The following is a 21,430-nucleotide window of genomic DNA, read 5'->3' on the forward strand; positions in this document are numbered from 1 at the left end:
GAATGATTATGTTAAAATAAAGAGTAAACATGACAATTAGTATGGTTTTTTTTTTCTCTTTTCAATCTAACATAGGTTTTATCACCATTTTTGTTATTATGTAATTTGTTAATACTTTATTATCATGTACCTATGTAATAATTACTTGATGAAATTAATAAAAATAGGAAAAAGAAGAAAATGAAGAGTAAACTGCACATAGCAAGAGAATATTAAAGGTAGGTAAATGTATCAAATTATAAATTTGGAGAATTTTAAGGTAAAAACTCACCCAGATATTTTCATATTTCCCTGATCTGCTATTTCCTGCAATTTCATTTTTCATATGTTTAATTTGGCATTAATTTTTTTTAATCTCTGACCCAATCCTTTCATTGCTGTTGAGACTAAGGACTCTGTTGTCCTCCCCAGGTAAACATGTTGGAAAGTACTGTTGTGATGTTAAATGCTTCATTTGCAGCTTAAACCTGAGGTTTCCCTGTCAGATGGGTGGATAGTGAACTGTGGCTGAGGAAAGTAATTAATCCTAATTATGTTGATGCTTCCAGGTTGCCTTCTCCTGGCCTGGAGATCCTTCCAAAATTGTCCTGGCTTGAAAATTACTTCCCAGTTAATTGCCCTTGCCTGGAGGTTCCTTATTGGTTACCTTGAATGAAGAACCCCAGTCACATGTCCTTGGCATAGAAATCCATGTTTGTTCAACCTTCCCAGGACCAGAATGCCCTTCTTGTTCACTGTGGTGGAACCACTGTATAGCTATTAGCACTGACTGTATGAATGTGTGGTATGGGCTGGTCCACCCCCTGCACCTGTGACTCCTCCTCTTGGATATCCCCATAAAGGCTACTATGCCTAAACTCCTCCCTCACTACTTGCCTTGGAACCGGGCCAGCAACATGTGAGATGTGTTGATGTCTTAAGGTCTTATGTGGTTAATCGATAGTTCTACAATTTAATCACCTTGAATTTTGGGCCATGGACAAGGCATACAGGCAGATAAACTGGACACTGACCCTAAAGATCCAGAGACCTCTATCAAATTCGATCAATGGCTGCACTGCCTCAATACTTCCATGAGATGCAACAACTTGCAGTGTAAGGAAAATAAACAAGATCTACTCTTTACTCAGCTCAGCCACTGCATTTTTCAGATGACAAGGGACTGCATTACTTACTTGGCCAAAATGGAGCTCCTGCAGAGACAATTTCGGACCCTGACAAATGTTATCAATGGCATGTACCTTCTGGGCAGTCATATACAAGCACCTGGTGAGTCGGTGGATGAGTTCATGCGGGTCCTGTGGGAGCTGGGCCGAGCCTGCGGCTGCAAAGATGTGTCAGCTGCGGTCCACTTTGAGGAAATGATATGTGATGCATGTGTGGCTGGATTCAAGTCTGATCACATCAGACAGAGACTCCTTCGAAAAGGGCAATCGAAGCCTACAAGAAGTCATCAACTTGACCAAAGCGCTCGAGACAGTACAGCTGAATGTGGAGGTCCACTCCTTTGGAAACGCGGCCACCACATGGGAAGCACGGGCACCGCCATCTTGGGTTGTGGGGTTTCAGGTCACCATCGCCGCCATCGAGCACCTGAAATGCTACTTCTGTACCTACACGAAACCTCCCCTTAGGAGCAGACCAGCCCAAAACGCTACATGTTCCACCTGCAGGAAGTAGGGACACTACGTTGAGATAGAGAGGTCCCAACCTTCCTCCAGCAGCGTTGCGTGCGGCCGGCAGCTGCCGCCATCTTGGATCACGTTACTTCCAGCTCCACTTCTGGTGGCGGGGAACAGCACAGCAGTACCATGAGGACAGAAAACCGGGTCAGCTCCACTTCCTGCGTCAACTCCGGCAGCGAGGGGTGCATGGGGTATGGGAGCAGTCATCTGGGGGGGTGGGGCGGCACCCCCAAACCAGTACAACAGCGATCAGATGCCGGCCTTGATTACCCTGGACCAGGACAGGCCACGATGCACTTTATTTTTTTTCTTCTTCTGCATTGCACAGTCAGTTTGTTTACATTTCTTTATCTGCTTACATGTGTCTCTTTATTTTTGCATTACCATTAAATGACAATTCTGACAGGGAAAAATGAAAGAATCTCATCTGAATCTGAGACTTCTTCAGGATCACTTCCCTCCAACAGCAGATCTCTCCCTGGTCACCTTGCATTGGTCTGAAGATCTCACCCTGGATTCTTTCTGGCCGGCCTAGAGATCCCTCCCTAGTCACCAGCCTAAAGTCAACGGTCTGTGTTACAGAGAAACAAAGATACAGAGGTGCTGGAGAAACTCAGCAGCTCGGACACCGTCCACCTTCCGTCGACACTTAAGATCTGACTGACCTTTTGTCCAGATGAACTGTCAATAAAGTTTTTTCACTCCCTCGGCCACCTCGGAGTATCGCCGTTCGCGATTGGCCGTTGCCGTGTGACGCCGGGGAAGTGAGAGCCGCCGGAGTCGTGCTGAGTCGGTGGTCGGACCACGTGGCTCGGGTAAGGGCACCACCGCGGTGCGCGGGGTCGGGGTCGGGGGGGCGAAGTCGGTGGCTGTCGCCGATGTCATTGACGGGGCTGCACTGCCAGCTGAGCTGCGAGTCCGGTATCCTGAGGGAGGGCCCGAGCCGTCCGTCCGCTGGAGACTGACTGCGAGCCCGGCTGAGCTCCTCCAGCGTTCCCGGCGAGCGTCTGGTATTTTAGGCGGCTGGAAAGGGGTTGTTTGGCCGGCGACTCGCTTCGCACGGTCCAGGTATCCGGATCAGATGAAGAACCACGCGGTGCGAGCATAGTTTCGGTTCCATCTGGATTCCACGCTGAGTTACTGCCTTGTTTGACCAGCTGAGTTGCTCCAACCACGTTATCTCCAGATTTTAGTTACTGCTTTATTTGATCAGCTGAGTTATTCCAACCACGTTATCTACAGATTTTAGTTACTGCCTTGTTTGACCAGCTGAGTTGCTCCAACCACGTTATCTACAGATTTTAGTTACTGCTTTATTTGATCAGCTGAGTTATTCCAACCACGTTATCTACAGATTTTAGTTACTGCTTTATTTGATCAGCTGAGTTATTCCAACCACGTTATCTACAGATTTTAGTTACTGCCTTGTTTGACCAGCTGAGTTGCTCCAACCACGTTATCTCCAGATTTTAGTTACTGCTTTATTTGATCAGCTGAGTTATTCCAACCACGTTATCTACAGATTTTAGTTACTGCCTTGTTTGATCAGCTGAGTTATTCCAACCACGTTATCTACAGATTTTAGTTACTGCCTTGTTTGACCAGCTGAGTTATTCCAACCACGTTATCTACAGATTTTAGTTACTGCCTTGTTTGACCAGCTGAGTTGCTCCAACCACGTTATCTACAGATTTTAGTTACTGCTTTATTTGATCAGCTGAGTTATTCCAACCACGTTATCTACAGATTTTAGTTACTGCCTTGTTTGACCAGCTGAGTTATTCCAACCACGTTATCTCCAGATTTTAGTTACTGCCTTGTTTGACCAGCTGAGTTGCTCCAACCACGTTATCTACAGATTTTAGTTACTGCCTTGTTTGACCAGCTGAGTTGATCCAACCACGTTATCTACAGATTTTAGTTACTGCCTTGTTTGACCAGCTGAGTTGCTCCAACCACGGTACCTACAGATTTTAGTATTTACTTACTGTCTTGGCCAAAAGTGAGTTAAAATCGCAAATCTTCCCAGGCCTGGTCTCGTCCTCGCTGAGACACAGTAATCGGAATTTATTGTCATGAACATATCACGAATTTCGTTGGTTTTGCAGCAGCATCACTCTGCAAACATTTGTATAAACCTCATTATGAAATAAATAAAATGTAATGGCAGAGAAAGACAAAATATGGTTAATTTTTCATTCAGAAATCTGATGGCGGGGGGGGGGGAAGAAGGAATCATTGTGCCACTGGCTACTCAAATTCAGGCTCCTGTCCCTTTTGCCTGATGGTAGCAGTGTGAAGAGGGCTTGGCCTAGGTAGTAGTCTTCCTTGAGAAGAGAGGCTGCTTTCTTATTATTACTGTAGTCATTTACCAAATGAGTTCAAGTTTATCTTCTGATTTTACAAATACAACCTGAAGAAACAACCTTTTCTGGTCCTCATTGCAACACATTGCAGACATATAACGCATACAGATAAACGATACAATTGTTAAAATTAATTCATATTATTGTTATACAGTGAGTCACGGAGGGTTTGTTTGAGGCAAAGGTTCCATTATTGTCAAGTAATATTACATTTAGAATGGAACATACATGAAATTCTTTAACTTTTGTCTACTGTAAGTCAGGCGGAGTCGCCACTCTGTTCAGCGCCCCTCACAGGAATCTATAACACCTGGAGTTGAAGGGTGGTCTCCCCTTTAAGAACTGACCAGTCTTGTGCCTGCTTAGCTTCTGAGATCAGACAATCCCAGGCATATTCAGGCTATTGCGTATGAGCAGTTCATCAGTTGTTCATCAGTCTTACTGCCAGTAGTAAGAAGCTGTTTTTCAGACTGACAGGTCCACCTCTGATGCTTCTGTATCTTTTTTTCCATTGGGAATAGCTGAAAGATGCTGTGTGCGGGGTGGTAGGGGTCTTCACTTTTTTTTGCAAGCCCTCATTACACAGAGATCCCAGTAATTCAAATATGAGCAATGGAGACCCCAGTAATCCTCTGCTTTTCTTATGGCCCTGGGGAATTGATCTATGATGTGATACTCTACTGTAACCATAACACACTGTAATGCAGCCGACCGGGACGTTCTCGATAAAGGTTCTGTAGAGAGTTGACAGGATGGTGACTAGTAGCCTTGTCCACCTCAGTCTTCTCAGGCAGTGTCATCATCGTGCATACCTGACAAGTGATAGGTGTTTTGGGCCAGGATAGATCATTTCTTAAGTTGACTCCAATGAACTTTGTGCTCTCTAATCTCTCCTCTATCAAGCTATTATTGTGTAGAGGAGGGTGGTCAACTATGGTCCTGAAGTACACAATCATCTTCTTCATCTTGTCCATGTTGAGACTCAGGTTATTTTCAAACAATTTCACAAGATTTTCTACCTCTTTGTAGTATGACACATTGTTTCTGATGAGACCAACTACTGTCACGTTATTTGCAAACTTGATGTCTCTGTTAGAACTGGATCTAGCATTGCTGTTGTGGGTCAGTAGCATGAACATGAGCGGACTGAGCACACAGGCCTGTGCTCAACATTATGGCGATCAATGTTCTGCTGCTAACCTGGATAGATTGGTCTTTCTGTGAGGAAGTCCAGAATCCAATTGCAGAGAGGGCTGTTGAGTCCCAGCAAGGACAACTTCTCCATGAGCTTATAGAGTATGATTGTGTTAAACGCCAAGCGGGTGGGCCAGGACAGAGTGGGGAGCAAGGCTATAACATCATCGGTGGTATTATTCCATCTGTAGGCCATGTCGGTCGGTCTCTGAGGCCAACATCAAAACATCTTTCAAGAGGGTGAACTCTCACAAGGCATCAGACCCTGATGAGTGTACCTGGCAGGGTACTGAAAATCTGTTCCAGTCAACTAGCAGGAGTGTTCATGGACATTTTCAATCTCATTGCTACAGTCGGAGGCTCCCACTCACTTCAAAAGAACATCAATCAAACTGCCCAAGAAGAGTAGAGTGAGCTGCCTCAATGACTATTGCCCAGTAGCTCTCGCGTGTACTGGGCTGAAATGGTTTGAGAGGTTGGTCATGGCCAGAATTAACTTATACCGAAGTAGACTTGGACTCACTGCAATTCACCTTCTGCCATGATCACTCCACAGTGGATGCAATCTCACTGGCTCTCCACTCAGCCTTGGATAACCCGGAGAATGACAATTCATACATTGGGCTGCCTTTCATCCATTCTAGATCAGCTATCAACACCATAATCCCCTCAGTACTGGTTAATAAGCTTCAAAACAGGGAGAGATTGGGGAGATTGGGTCTTTATTCTTTGGAGCGTAGAAGGTTGAGAGGGGATTTGATAGAGGTATTTAAGATTATGAAAGGGATAGACAGAGTGGATGTGGATAGACTATTTCTGTTAAGAGTAGGAGAGATTGAAACAAGAGGACATGAGTTAAGGGGCAGAGGTTTAGAGGTAACATGAGGGGGAACTTCTTTACTCAGAGAGTGGTGTGGAATGAGCTTCTGGGAGAAATAGTGGCGGCAGAGTCAATTTTATTATTTAAGAAAAAGCTGGACAGGTAAATGGATGAGAAGAAGGTGGAGGGTTATGGTCATTGTGCAGGTAGGTGGGACTAGAGAGGAGTGTTTGGTTCGGTGCGGACTAGAAGGGCCTAATGGTCTGTTTCCGTGCTGTAATTGTTATGTTAAAACCTGGGTTTCCGCACTTGGATCCTTGACTTCCTCATCAAAAGAGTACAGTCAGTGCGAATCGGTAATAATGTCTCTTCCTTACTGACAATCAACTCAGGTGCACCTCAAAGATGCATACTAGCCCACTGTTCTGCTCTCTCTACCCCCATGACTGTCTGGCTAGATATAATTCAAATGGCATGTACAAATTTGCGGATGACACCACAGTCTTTGGCAGAATCGCAGAAGGCAGTAGGGAAGTGTGCAGGAATGAGATAGTTCAGCTAGTTGAGCAGTGTTACACTGACCTTGCACTCAATGTTAGCAAAACTAAGGAATTGATTGTGGACTTCTGGGGAAGGGGAAACCAGGAGAACACAAACCAGTTCTCATTGAGGGGTCAGCAGTGGATGTCAGAAATAAAACTTCTCACACATGAGTCTCTTTAAAACTGATGACACGACAAGCTTTATTTACAAGTCTGCAGAGTTGGACTCAACTGGTTTCTCACCAGTTAAGCCCCGATACATACAGTGCATTGATTTTTATACCTTTATTATTTGCCCTTCCCCTTCTTATTAATACTGTTTTAATTGGTTAGTATTATAAAAACATTCTAAGTATAACTGCATTATTAATTATCACGTTCGTTACGTACGCTGTGAACTCTACATTCACTGAATTCTGTTTCTCACACTTCTTATCAATCCTTTGTCTCCTGCATGTCTCTCACTATGACCATGAAAAGATAGGTTTAAAAAAACATATTCAGCAGCTCCTTCTGTCCTTGACTGCTAGTAAACTCTCTGTCCGTTCTGGCTTCCCTGTTTATGATTAATCATCACATTTTAACTTAAGTCTTTTTAACCTAAATTCTCTATATCACAATCCACCCCTTTCTCTCTTTAAAATGTGTTGAATATATGTATAGATATGAATGGGGATTCTAAGCTAGGGAAGAGAAATGTTTTATGATACATTAATCTCACGCTGAAATAAAAGTCTTACAGGGTCTCCCATCCCCCCTGGTTGCATAGCTTGTTCGACCATGAAAATCACCAGGCTGCGTAGACAGGGAATAATACAGGGCAAAATAAGTAGGAGGAATAAAATACCTCCGATGACCCACAAGAAGGTACGCCACCAGGTTCCTCCAAACCATTTGTCCATCCAATTAAATTGTGGGAAAGGATGCCAGGTTTGAACCGGTACATGGGACAATGTACGAATATTATCAGCGATTTTACGAACGGCTTTTCCATTATCATCAATCTGTAAGCAGCAGTTAGTCAAATTAAGTTTGCCACATACACCTCCTTCCGTGGCTAGGAGATAGTCTAGGGCTAGACGGTTCTGATATATAGCAGAGCGCATTTGACCTTGCTGGGATGCAAGTAATTGCAGGGCTATAGCTGTTTGATTTGTAACAATTTCAAGCACTGCTTGTAAGCGAATTATGCGATTTAACATATATATAGGAGTACGATAACCCCAAGATCCATCTTGAGCCCATGTAGCGGGACCATAATATTGAATTATGCGCTCTGGAGGCCAATCATCTCTCCATTCTCCCAAATGTACCGTGGTAGAGCGGGGTTCACGATGTAATGTATCAAAGACCTTCACGCCTAATTTATGACCGTGATCGTGGGGTAGAAGGAAAAATTCTGGGCGGATTATTCCTAGGAAACAAGTTCCACTCCACTGTGAGGGAAGACGAGTATAAGCTTTATTACCACATACCCAGAATAATCCATTTGGGGATACTCCATACCCCCTTTCCCAAACTCTTTTAAGAACAGGATTTGATTGGTATGGTCCTGTGATGGTGGAAGTGGTACAATTCCAAAACTGAATACTGCTATTAGACAGGGGTAGGCAATTAGTTTTAAAAACAGTAGATAAGAACCAAGTCTGAGGTTTAGGAAACCAAGTGAAAACACCAGGCGAAATGCGAATCCATACAGCCTTGCAGGGACTTTCTCCTACTGGGTATTTGCCGGCTCGTGAGAGACAATAAAAACCAGAGGGGACATTAGAGAGAGACCAGGTTTCTCTTGATTGATCTCGTTCGGTTAGTTGTCCAAATGCGGGAAATCATGGTCAATGAATTGAGAGGTTCTCCCCACCAAGGCCATTGTTCTGACATCCGTGGACCCCCGCAGACCCAACAATTAGTTACATTAAAAGTTCCTGCAATTTTAGTTGCCAGATCTACAAAAAGGTTATCTCCCTCAATTGCATTACCGAAACTTACATGGTTATTTGGATGGACTCGAACTAAGTCCGGCTGTCTTAAAGGGACAGGCAATTTCGAGTGTGGAGTGTAACTTCTCATTGGAACAGTACGTTGGTGTATGCAAAACCAGAGTCCATCAGGGCATGGTGGGCTTGAGTCACCTTTCCAACCGTTAAGAGGGAAAGGAGTGGTATTAGGAATCTGTATATAATGACCCATATTATTTCCTTCTTTTTCCACACAAGGGGTATATGGATGTTGGGTGGTATTTTCTGCCCAGCATTTCTCAGGAACTGAGGTATGGGAAATGAAATTACCTTCCTTTCTTCCCCAAATGTGGTCCTGAAACAGGACCACTGTATCTCTGCATTTCTTACATTTCACACCTGATAAAGACATAGGCAAACTAAGAAAAATCAAAGAACATAACAATAACATTGTGAATTAAGTCTTTTTGCGAAATCGTAAGGTAAGAGGTTTTTCTCCAGGAATACAAGTCCAATCTGAGTTCGTATTAGGGTCCTGTGGCGCCTCTACAGGTCCCTTAAATCTGGATGCGTGTGTCCACCCCTTCTCTCTTGTTCGTGCTGCAGCTTCTGTAGTTAAGAGAACTTGGTATGGACCTTCCCACTGGGGCTGGAGTTTTTCAGTCTTCCAGGTCTTGATAAGAATCCAGTCTCCTGGTTCCACTTTGTGTAAAGAAAAGTCTAGAGGCGGTGTTTGTGCCAATAGTCCTCTCTTTCGTAAATCTGTAAGAGAGCGTGACAGTGCCTGTAAATAGTTCCTAACAAATATATCCCCTTCCCCCAAGGTGGGACACCCCTCAACTGTACTCCAGAAGGGAAGCCCAAACATCATTTCATAAGGGGACAGCCCTACATCTTTTCGTGGGGCAGTACGAATTCTTAATAAGGCTAGGGGCAGACACTTTATCCAAGGCATTTTAGTTTCCACCATTAACTTTGTCAATTGGATTTTTAGTGTTCCATTCATACGCTCGACCTTCCCTGAGCTTTGTGGATGCCAAGGGGTATGTAATTTCCAAGAGACCTGTAATGCATCACAAATCAATTGCTGGATTTTTGAAGAAAAATGTGGACCCCTGTCTGAGTCTATAGAATCCATTATACCATATCTGGGGATTATCTGCTCTAGGAGGAGGCGAGCTACTGTAGAGGCTGTAGTATTTATTGTTGGGAAGGCTTCTACCCATCGGGTAAAGTGATCTATTATCACCAACAGATATTTCCATCTTTGAACTTGAGGTAACTCTGTGAAGTCGATCTGGATACGTTGAAAAGGGCGTATGGCTAATGGTTGACCTCCCATGGTCCCTGTCCTCATTATCTTCTTATTAATTTTTGTGCATAGGTAACAATTTTGCACCTCTTGTTGGGCCAAGGTGTAGATTCCCTTACACACATATTCTCGAAGCACTGTGTCACATAAGGCTTGGGTGCCCCAGTGGCTCTGTTGATGCAGGTGTTTTAAAATATTGCGAGTTATTTCTTTATTTAGAACAATTCTTCCATCTGGTGTTTTCCATGTTCCATCAGGTAACTGGCTTGCGCCCAGCTGATCCATGTTCTTTTCTTCCTTAGCAGTGAAAATGGGAGCTGTCTTTATGCCTTGCCTTATTGGGATTAAAGTCAGCAAACGGACTTCTTGTTGCATGGCTGCTCTTTTGGCTTCTTCATCAGCCAGTCTGTTTCCAATTGCTGTCGGGTTATCTCCCCTTTGATGGCTTGGTATGTAGACCACTGCTATTTCTTGGGGTAATGTTAAGGCTTCTAGAGTCAGAGTAATCATCTGTTCGTGTGCCAATTCCTTTCCTCTTGATGTAATTAGACCACGCTCCTTCCAGATCTTACCAAAGGTATGCACTACCCCGTATGCGTATTTGGAATCTGTGTAAATTGTTCCAATTTTCTTTGCCAGTATTCTGAGGGCTCTCTGCAAGGCATATAGTTCACAGGATTGTGCTGACCAGCTTCCGGGTAGTCTCGTGGATTCTACTACTTTCCAAGTATTTCCTTCTATTATAGCATACCCATTTCTTCTCATTCCGTCAACACATCTGGCGGAGCCGTCAATGTAGAATTCATATCCTTCTCCCAGCGGAGTATCGCAAAGGTCTTCTCGGGTCTTGGTCTGAAGATCTGTCAACTCGACACAGTCATGCTCCACCTCTTTCTCTGTTTCACTGCCGTATAAAAATTGAGCTGGGTTGCAGCTATTAATTTTTGCAAACTGTAAATCTTCTCCAACCATTAAAATGGTTTCATACTTTAATATGCGAGAATCAGTCAGCCATCGATGGGCAGTTTGTGTTAATAAAACACTTACAGAATGGGAGGTGTACACAGTCATCTTTCCTCCAAAAGTAAGTTTACGTGCTTCCTCTACCAACAGAGCAGCAGCCCTGGATACACGTCGGCCATCCGCGAGACACTGGGTCCATCATTTTGGAAAGGAAAGCTACTGGGTGTCGCTGACCGCCTTTTTCCTGTGTTAAAACTCCCACAGCTGTTCCTTGGTTATGAGTGACAAATAGCTGGAAGGGCTGTTTTAAAGAGGGCAGAGTGAGCACTGGGGCTCGTGTTAGGCGATGTTTCAAGTCCTCGAACCATCCCTCCTCCTCCTGGGTCCATTTCAATGGATAGTCATTTTCATTTGTCAGTTTATCATACATAAACTTCACCAAAGCTGAGTAGTCCTCTATCCATAACCTACAGTATCCTAAGAGTCCCAGGAATTGTCTTATTTCCTTCTTATTACGGGGTAAAGGCATTCTAGTGATTCCCGCAATTCGTTCAGGGGTAATCCGTTTCTGTCCTTTACTTATCTGGTGTCCCAGATATATCACAGTTTTCTCAACAAACTGTAACTTGTTTCTGGACACTCGTAGACCCTTTTTCCCCAGATAATTCAAGAGTCTAATGGTCTCTCTCCTCATTTCTTGTTCCTTGGGTCCTGATAATAGTAAATCATCCACATACTGCATTAGTTGGGAATCATCAGATTGTGGATAGTCCATCAGGATTTGTTCTAGCATTTGTCCAAACAGGTTTGGAGATTCAGTGAACCCTTGGGGCAATACAGTCCACCGAAACTGTCTCCGTCTACCTGTCCATGGATTTTCCCATTCAAACGCAAACATATCTCTACTTTCCTCTTCTAACGGACAAGTCCAGAAGGCATCCTTCAAGTCGATAACACTAAACCACTCATGGTCTGGGGGAATCCGACTCATAATAGTATAGGGATTAGGCACCACTGGGTGGCGGGTCTGAACAATAGCATTCAAACTTCTTAGATCCTGAACTAGGCGATAGGATCCATCTGACTTTTTTACTGGGAGTATAGGGGTGTTATAAGGTGACATGCATTCTTCTAATAGTCCGTCTCGTATTAAAGTCTCAATTACCGGCTGTAGCCCTTTTCTCCCTTCCAAAGAAATAGGATACTGACGTTTCCTTACCGGCTGATGACCTGGTATTAATGTGACATGTAAAGGTGGGATGTCCAGACCTCCTCGATTTCCCTCCTTATACCAGACTCTCTCGTCAATCTGCCGTTCATCCTCTTCCTTTAAAGCGCAGAGGTGGACTCGCACTTCTCCGTCCACAGGGAGAGCACCCAAACCTAGGAGAGCCTGTAAGTCCCTTCCTAGGAGGTTAAATCCAGCCGAAGGTAATAACAAGAGGTCTTGTACCCCTTCTCTTTCTTCCAGTTTCACTGTTACTTGGGGAATTATTGATACCATTCTGGGAGCCCCTTCTATCCCAGAAATTGTCAAATTACTTTTTATAGGCTCAGTTCCGATTGGCACAGTTATTACACTACTTCTTTCCGCTCCTGTGTCCACCATAAACACCACCTCTTCTCCCTTGGGACCAATTTTTAGTTTTACCAGGGGTTCCCTCTTATATTTGGTCCCTAACATTTGGAACCCCTGACACCCCTAATCTTCTTCCATAAGTTCGAGGGCACGCAATTCCCTCTTGTATCGGGGGCATTCCCTCTTAAAGTGTCCTTCCTCATTGCAGTAATAGCACTTAACAAACCTCCGGGGTCTTCCCTCTCTTGGATATTTTGGATTGTTTAGAGGAAGGTTTTGTTTTCTTTCCCCTCTGGATTCAGCATTCATCTGTCGGATAGTCTGTACCATAACCTTTGTCGTCTTCTTTTGATCTTCTTCTTCTCTCTGCACATATACTTTTTGTGCCTTTTTTAACAGTTCACTTAGGGGTTTTTCACTCCAGTCCTCCTCCTTTTCTAGTTTCTTTCTAATGTCTTGCCATGATTTGGAAACAAATTCAATTCGAATAAGCTGTTCACCCATTGGTGTACTAGGGTCCACACCAGCATACTGTTGGACATTCTTTCTCACCCTCTCCAAAAAATCAGTAGGGGACTCGTCTTTCCCCTGGTGGTTCCCAAATGCCTTGGTAAAATTGTGACCCTTTGGCACAGCCTCCCGTATCCCTTTAATTGTCCACTCTCTATATTGTCTCATACTTGCCAATCCCTCAGGTGTTCGTTTGTCCCACCTGGGTTCATTTAAGGGATATTTTTGTTCATGGGGTCTAGGGTCCCCAGGTTGTTCATATTCCCACATGAGGAGGGCAGCCCGTCGAATCATCTGCCTCTCCTGGGGTGAAAATAATGTTCCCATTATTGCCTGCATCTCTTCCCACGTATATGTGTTTGGTCCCAAGAATTGGTCAAGCTGTTCAGCCAGTCCTATAGGATCTTCCAATAACTTTTTCATTTCTTTCTTAAATCCCCGCACCTCTGTACTAGTTAGGGGAACATTCACATATCCCGTTCCCCCTCCCGGTCCTCCCATAGGAACTTCTCTCAGGGGATTTAGGTTTATTGAAAACTTTGATGGTCCTGGACCAGTCTGGGATCTTGTCCAGGGTCGGTTTACCGGTGGAAGTTTAGGGTCCGACTCCCTTAATTCATCCTTTTTATCCCGGCCCCCTTCGGGGCAATCAGATTCATCACCTTTCCCCTCCGGTAATAAGCTTTCCTCGGGCGCAGTAGGCACCGGGGGAATATAAGGAGGGGGAAGGTTGTCCAGAGGTTCCCATTTCTTTTCTCCTGCCACTCTCAATTTAAAACATTCTGTTAAGGATCCTGGCCAGGGAACCCAACAAAATGCATATGCTGACTCTTCTTGATTCACCTTTGGTCTCGAATTTACATATATGTTTAATGCTTGTCTAACCCAATCCTCATCAGATCCAAATTTCGGCCACCAGACCGAGGAACCTTTAATAGGTTGTTTTGACCAAAGGAGACAATATTGGACCATCTTTTTCTTGTTTTTGTCCCGATATCTATTACTATCCCAATTTTCAAACATTCTCCCCAAAGGGCTGTCAAGGGGTACTCCCAGGAATTGTCCTGAATTTTCAGACGAGCCCTTAGATTTTGATCCTCCCATTTTCCCACCTAGATCTGTTTATCGTTGCTGAGGACCCTCTCGCTCTGGACCCTACTCCCTTCCTCTCAGACGCCTCGTCGGAGGTGCTGTCCCTCCTTCGGTTACCGCTGAGGTTTTCCTGGGGTTGACCCCTCTCTTCTCGGCACTTCGTCGGAGGTGCTGTCCCTCCTTCGGTTACCGCCGAGGTTTCCCTAGGGTCTATCCTAGAGTCCCGCGACAGGGTCCTCACACAACGACAAAAGATCTATACTTAATCTATTCCGTTAGGTTTTTATCCAAACAGGTGTATCCCGTTACACCTGTTACCCAATCCCCACACCACAATCGTAAGTCGTCACTTACCGGTGTCTTCCCGGGGATTGAACCGTCACCCTTCTCCTCTCCGTCTTGTCGTGTCACCCTGTCCGGATACCACTCGCTCAAGCCGCCCGAAGCGACGAGCAAGGGACTAGGAGCCGCTGAACTCAGCGGGGTGCACCGCCTCCGATGTCCCTCTTCTCGCCTCCCCTCACGGCCGGAGTGTAGATCCCGGACGAGCCCCCATTTGTCAGAAATAAAACTTCTCACACATGAGTCTCTTTAAAACTGATGACACGACAAGCTTTATTTACAAGTCTGCAGAGTTGGACTCAACTGGTTTCTCACCAGTTAAGCCCCGATACATACAGTGCATTGATTTTTATACCTTTATTATTTGCCCTTCCCCTTCTTATTAATACTGTTTTAATTGGTTAGTATTACAAAAACATTCTAAGTATAACTGCATTATTAATTATCACGTTCGTTACGTACGCTGTGAACTCTACATTCACTGAATTCTGTTTCTCACACTTCTTATCAATCCTTTGTCTCCTGCATGTCTCTCACTATGACCATGAAAAGATAGGTTTAAAAAAACATATTCAGCAGCTCCTTCTGTCCTTGACTGCTAGTAAACTCTCTGTCCGTTCTGGCTTCCCTGTTTATGATTAATCATCACATTTTAACTTAAGTCTTTTTAACCTAAATTCTCTATATCACAGTGGAGATAGTAAAGAACTTCATATTCCTGAGCGTCACCTTCTCTGAAGATCTTTCCGGGAGCTCCATGTCGATTCAATCATGAAGAAGGCTTGCCAGCGGATATACTTTGAGGGGTTTGACTTTGACTTCCAAAGTTGTCCTGTAATCTGTTATGGTCTTGATCCCTTGCCACATGCATCTCGTATCGTTGGTGTCATACAGCTGGATTGCACGGGAGAATTCAGCCCTGGCTAATCTTAGTACCATCTTGCCTCGTGTCCTGAAGGCAGTTTCATGAGCTCTGAGAAGTATGTGAACCACTGCGTCCTACAGTGGTTTCTGGTTTCCCTTGTTGTCATATAACCAAATCAGCTGAGATAGAATAAATTTGTAGATTAAATTGACAAAATTATGTGATGTATACTGTATGCCTAATTTTTGTTGTGGGTAGGGGCTTCAAACTAGCCCTATTTCACTTTACAATGTAATGTACATTTTCTGAAGCACTAAATTTATTTTCTGTTGTTCTCTCAATCTGCACTGGTTGAGGAAAACACATGGTAGCTTTTGCAACAAAGCAAGTTTATGAATTGTTTTTTTATTTTAGAAGTCAACATGAAAGAACGAAGAAAGAAGTTGCCAAAAGCCCATGTAAGGAAAATTAAAGAAACAGGACAATGGAAGCCATTTGCAATAGATGCAAGTTGTTTTGGTGAGGATGATTTGGAAGGGCTCGTCTGTTGTGAAGAGCTTTCAGATTACGAGTTGATTGATGCTACTAAATCAACAAAGAAAGTCAAAAAACGAACTTCTGATAATTCAGAGGAGATAAAATCTTTGCCAAAAAAGCAGAAAGTTAGTAGATTTGATTTGCCAACATCAACCAAAAAAACAAAGATAAAAAGAAAGAAGAAAAAATTCAATAGTCAAGCTGCTGAAGTGGAGGAGGATAGTATTAATCTTTCTGAAGATATCAATGAACTTAAATGTTCAGATAAAAATGATACAAAAGGAGTAAAAACCAATAATACGATAGTTCCAAGAAAAAAGAAGAAGAAAACAAGAGGTTCTCGATCCGTCAGGCTCGACGAGAAAGTGAAAAACTGGACCAAATATTCATGTTCATCTGAGCAGATGACCGATGTTTCTGCCTGGAAAGATCTATTCGTCCCAGAGCCAGTACTTCAGGCACTGAGTTCACTTGGTTACAGTTCTCCTACTCCTATCCAAGCCTTGGTTTTGCCACCAGCTATTAGAGATAAACTTGATATACTTGGTGCAGCAGAAACAGGTTAGTGGTTTAAAAATGTAAAAAAAAGTACAAGATTATATAATGAATAAGTGGTTAAAAGCATTTTTTGATGCATTGGAAAAGATTTGCATTCATCTAGGTCATTCATATTCTCAGAACGTGTAAATTGGCTCCACCTGTTGGAATATCTTCAATATAGAGCAGTGGTTCTCAACCTTTTTTCTTTCCACTCACATACTACCTTAAGTAATCCCTATGCCGTAGCTGCTCTGTGATTAGTAAGGGATTGCTTAAAGTAGTATGTGGGTGGAAAGAAAAAGTTTGAAAACCACTGTTGTAATCATACCTAATTAACTCATTATGTGCATGGTTTCATAACTCCAAAGAAAACGGGCCAATGACAATTTTTCTCAAGCAAAATATTTCAGTAACAATTGGGTCTAGAGCAGTGGTTCTCAACATTCCCTTTCTACTCACATACCCCGTTTAAGCAATCCTTTACTAATCACAGAGCACTGATGGCATAGGGATTACTTAAAGTGATATGTGAGAGGAAAGAAAAAGGTTGAGAACCACTGATTATAGAGGGTATTATTAAGTAGATCAGTATGGCAGTCTCTTCAATCTGAGGCGCCTGCAAGCTCACACCAAGACACAAGAGAAACTTGTCCGTGAACTACTCTTTGCAGATGATGCCGCTTTAGTTGCCCATTCAGAGCCAGCTCTTCAGCGCTTGACGTCCTGCTTTGCGGAAACTGCCAAAATGTTTGGCCTGGAAGTCAGCCTGAAGAAAACTGAGGTCCTCCATCAGCCAGCTCCCCACCATGACTACCAGCCCCCCCACATCTCCATCGGGCACACAAAACTCAAAACGGTCAACCAGTTTACCTATCTCGGCTGCACCATTTCATCAGATGCAAGGATCGACAATGAGATAGACAACAGACTCGCCAAGGCAAATAGCGCCTTTGGAAGACTACACAAAAGAGTCTGGAAAAACAACCAACTGAAAAACCTCACAAAGATAAGCGTATACAGAGCCGTTGTCATACCCACACTCCTGTTCGGCTCCGAATCATGGGTCCTCTACCGGCACCACCTACGGCTCCTAGAACGCTTCCACCAGCGTTGTCTCCGCTCCATCCTCAACATCCATTGGAGCGCTCACACCCCTAACGTCGAGGTACTCGAGATGGCAGAGGTCGACAGCATCGAGTCCACGCTGCTGAAGATCCAGCTGCGCTGGATGGGTCACGTCTCCAGAATGGAGGACCATCGCCTTCCCAAGATCGTATTATATGGCGAGCTCTCCACTGGCCACCGTGACAGAGGTGCACCAAAGAAAAGGTACAAGGACTGCCTAAAGAAATCTCTTGGTGCCTGCCACATTGACCACCGCCAGTGGGCTGATAATGCCTCAAACCGTGCATCTTGGCGCCTCACAGTTTGGCGGGCAGCAGCCTCCTTTGAAGAAGACCGCAGAGCCCACCTCACTGACAAAAGGCAAAGGAGGAAAAACCCAACACCCAACCCCAACCAACCAATTTTCCCTTGCAACCGCTGCAATCGTGTCTGCCTGTCCCGCATCGGACTGGTCAGCCACAAACGAGCCTGCAGCTGACGTGGACTTTTTACCCCCTCCATAAATCTTCGTCCGCGAAGCCAAGCCAAAGAAAAGAAAGTATGGCAATCAATTTGCTTCAGGAGATCCACAATATAATCTGTTTTAATGGCATATTGTTTTAAGAATAAACATTAGCCAAAACCAGTGTTTTGTTCAGTTCAACCTGAATGGGAAAAAATAAACCTGCTTGTTCAATTTCCCAGCTACAAAACCATTCCTCAGAGTGCAGCATCCCCTCAACTGGGCGGCATGGATAGCAAAGCGGTTAGCGCAACACTTACAGCGCCAGCATCCGGGTTTCAAATCCTCCATTGTCTTTAAGGAGTTTGTACTTTCTTCACATGTCTGCAAGAGTTTCCTCCGGATACTCGTTTCCACCCACACTTTCGTACCAGGGTTGCAGGTTAATTGGGCGGAATGCACTCTTGGGCCAAAAGAACCTGTTACTGTGCTGTAAGCCTTAATTTTTAAAATATATTAAATTTAAAATTTCATTGTTGCACTGAAGTGGTAGTCAAAATCAGAAACAACTCTGTTCGTGGAGCTTGGAATTGAAATATGCTTACTTACATGAAAATACTTCCACTGAATGAGCCACTCTTGTATTATAAAGCAGACTGACCCTGCATTCTATTCCTTTCTCTCAATTCCTCTGTCTCCATCATGTCTGCTGCCAAGATGAAGTCTTCCTTCCAAATCATCCACAAAGTCCTCCTCCTTCAAAAAACCTGGCTTCCCCATTACCACCTTCAACTCCCTTACCTGCATCTCCATCATTTCCCGCTCATCTACCCAGGCCCCCTCTGCCCCTAGACGCAACAAAAGCAGGGTTCCCAGGGGAACATCACGTGATGCCTTGAGGAGCACCACGCAACCTACCGACTCCTGTGATATTTACTGAGAAAAGTGCATATTGAAAAAAGTTAACTTTATAAAAATTGTTTTAAAGTTATTTTAAAGTGATTAACACAAGAAAAAAAGATGTCGCCAAAAAAGAAAAAGCTACAAAGCTACCAATGGAAAAAATCGGAAGAGAAGAAAAGAAGAGAGGTTGGGCCTACTTTGTCATTGAAGCAGGCCACTGAAGTTGGTTCAGGATCCGCTGGTGAGGACCCAATGGAGGGATCTTCCTCTGGAGCACTCTGCGGTGCCCTGTAAAGACACCAGGGGAAAAGCTAAAGCAGCATCGCGCATGCGCGTTGCAGAGGGGGGGAAACATTGGGGGAAAAAAACTTCATCTCTTAAAGGGCCACTCTGACATTTTCACTTCAGAACACAAAGCTGACACTTCTCCAGGACTCAAGTATTGAAGTGAAGAAGAAATGTCAAGTTCAGAAGAAGTAAGAGTAAAAGGCAAGAAAAAGATTTTTTAAAAAGAAATCAATAAAATTGAAGCTAAAATAGATAGACTTTCTGATGCATTGGATAGTAATTTTAAACTTTTAACTGCAGAATTGAAACTAGTTGGAACAGATATGACAAAATTCATAAATAATGTTTCACAAAGTGTTGATAGTGGAAGAGAAAATTCAAGATGTACGAGAAGAAGTACAACGTATTGAAGAAAGATCAAATATAAATGAAGATACAATGACCAGTTTGATTTCTGTGAATGAAAAATTGTTTGACAAAGTTGACATTTTGGAAAATTATAGTAAAAGAAACAATTTTAAATTTGTGGAGATGTCCGAAGCCAAAGAAGGTCAAGATGTAATCTGATTTTTTTTTTCAAGAATGGATACTGAAAATATTTGGAGAATGTTTTGAGGATAAAATTTTAATTGAAAGAGCTCATAGAGCCTTGAGATCAAAGCCGAGTCCTAACCAGAGACCTCAATCTATCCTAATTAGATTTTTAAACTTTGATTTAGTGATGAGAAGATCTTGAGAACATGGACCTTTGAATTATGAAAGGGATAAGCTTTATTTTTAACAAGATTTGAGTCAAACTCTACTGAAGAAAGGATTTTAATCTGGTTAAGAAGGTTCTATATGGAAAGGGTTATAGATTTGTTTTCCATTATCCAGCTACTCTGAAAGTATTTCTACCAGATCAGCAGAATATGTTTTTTTACAAGTCAAGTACTTCCTGAAGAGTGTGCAGAGAGCTTGTTTAGAATTCAAGTAACAAAAGATGCTGATTTGTTCATTGTATAAGAGAGTGGTTGTTATTCCCCCTTTTTTCTTTTTCTATTCTCCTTGATGGAAAGAATTGTTAATTGAATAATTTTATTTTCCTCTGCAAGAGTCAGGGGATGTGTTCATTGATTTCTGATGGCTGCATGCGTTTCCATGGTCTGACCACGACCCGTGGTAAAGCTAGTATCTCTAGCGTTTTGGAGAAGATTTTTGTTTTATCTTTTTTTTTTAAATAATCATTTATGATGTGCTTATGTTTAATAATTCTGGTGTTTTTTGATTGCAGATGTTGATGTTCAGGACCAATTTAATTTGTGGATAGGAGTGACAGAAATAAACTTTTAAGAAATTATAGATAATGAAAATGAATGAAGCAGTGAAGATTGAGTTTTAATATTAATGGGATGAATGGGAAAATAAAAAAGAAAATTGTCTTGTATTAAGAAATTGGGAGTAGATATTGCTTTTTTACAAGAGTGTCATTTAATTGAAAAAGAGCATTTGAAATTAAAAAGAGATTGGATAGATCAGGTAGATTTCTCTTCATTTAATTCTAAAGCAAGAGGAGTGACAATTTTATTTTTAAGAAAAATTCACCAGTTAAAATTCAAAATGTAATTACAGATCCGGCAGGTAGATATGTAATGGTAAATTGTCAAATATTTTCTGCGGTATGGACTTTGTTAAATATATATGCATCAAAAACATGATCAGAAATTTATACAAGACACTTTTTTAAATTTAGCAGATGTCCATGAAAATATGTTAGTAGGAGTAGATTTTAAATTTTGTTTGGATCCTTTGCATCAAGAACAATAGTTAAATCAAAAGCATCTAAAACGTTGTTATTTTTAATGAAGGATTTGAATCAAATTGATATATGGAAAAGGATACATCCTAAAGATAGAGACTATTCCTTTTAGTCTAATAGATTTGATACATATTCTAGAATTTTTTTTTTGCTTTTGGCTCAAAATCAACCGAGAATTTTGAATATTGAATATAAAACAAGAACATTATCTGATCATTCTCCATTGTTGATTGAATTGGAATTTGCTGAAAAACAAAACTCAGTATATAGATGGAGATTAAATTCTTTATTATTGAAAAGGGAAGAGTTTTGTTCTTTTTTAAGACAACATATAGAATTGTTTTGTGATACAAATTTACATTCAACAAAAGATATTATCAGGGATGTGTTAAAAGTTTATTTACGAGGACAAATTATGTTACATTTCAAAAATTAAAAAGGAATATATGAAAGATATAGATAAATTAGAAAAAGAAATAACAGTATTGGAAAAAGAAATTCAAAAATCACCAGAGAATAAATATAGAAGTTTCTTTGGCTTGGCTTCGCGGACGAAGATTTATGGAGGG

The 21,430-nt window shown here is 42.5% G+C and overlaps 1 protein-coding gene across 3 annotated transcripts in view; it reads left to right on the forward strand.

The window, feature by feature from the left end:
- Positions 1-2,398: 2,398 nt before the first annotated feature.
- The window catches only part of ddx24 (DEAD (Asp-Glu-Ala-Asp) box helicase 24), a 44,928-nt gene continuing 25,896 nt past the window's right edge, over positions 2,399-21,430 (forward strand). For 2 of the 3 annotated variants that reach the window (XM_069916185.1, XM_069916187.1), the window contains exons 1-2: positions 2,399-2,500; positions 15,643-16,326. In XM_069916185.1, the coding sequence (XP_069772286.1) occupies positions 15,651-16,326 (676 nt within the window). In that variant the 5' untranslated portion in view covers positions 2,399-2,500; positions 15,643-15,650. Of the gene's footprint in view, positions 2,501-10,223; positions 10,327-15,642; positions 16,327-21,430 lie in introns of those variants that run through there. The other variant, XM_069916186.1, reaches the window with a different exon arrangement.

Source organism: Narcine bancroftii, chromosome 2 (assembly GCF_036971445.1).
Source record: "Narcine bancroftii isolate sNarBan1 chromosome 2, sNarBan1.hap1, whole genome shotgun sequence".
Taxonomy (NCBI): Eukaryota; Metazoa; Chordata; class Chondrichthyes; order Torpediniformes; family Narcinidae; genus Narcine; species Narcine bancroftii.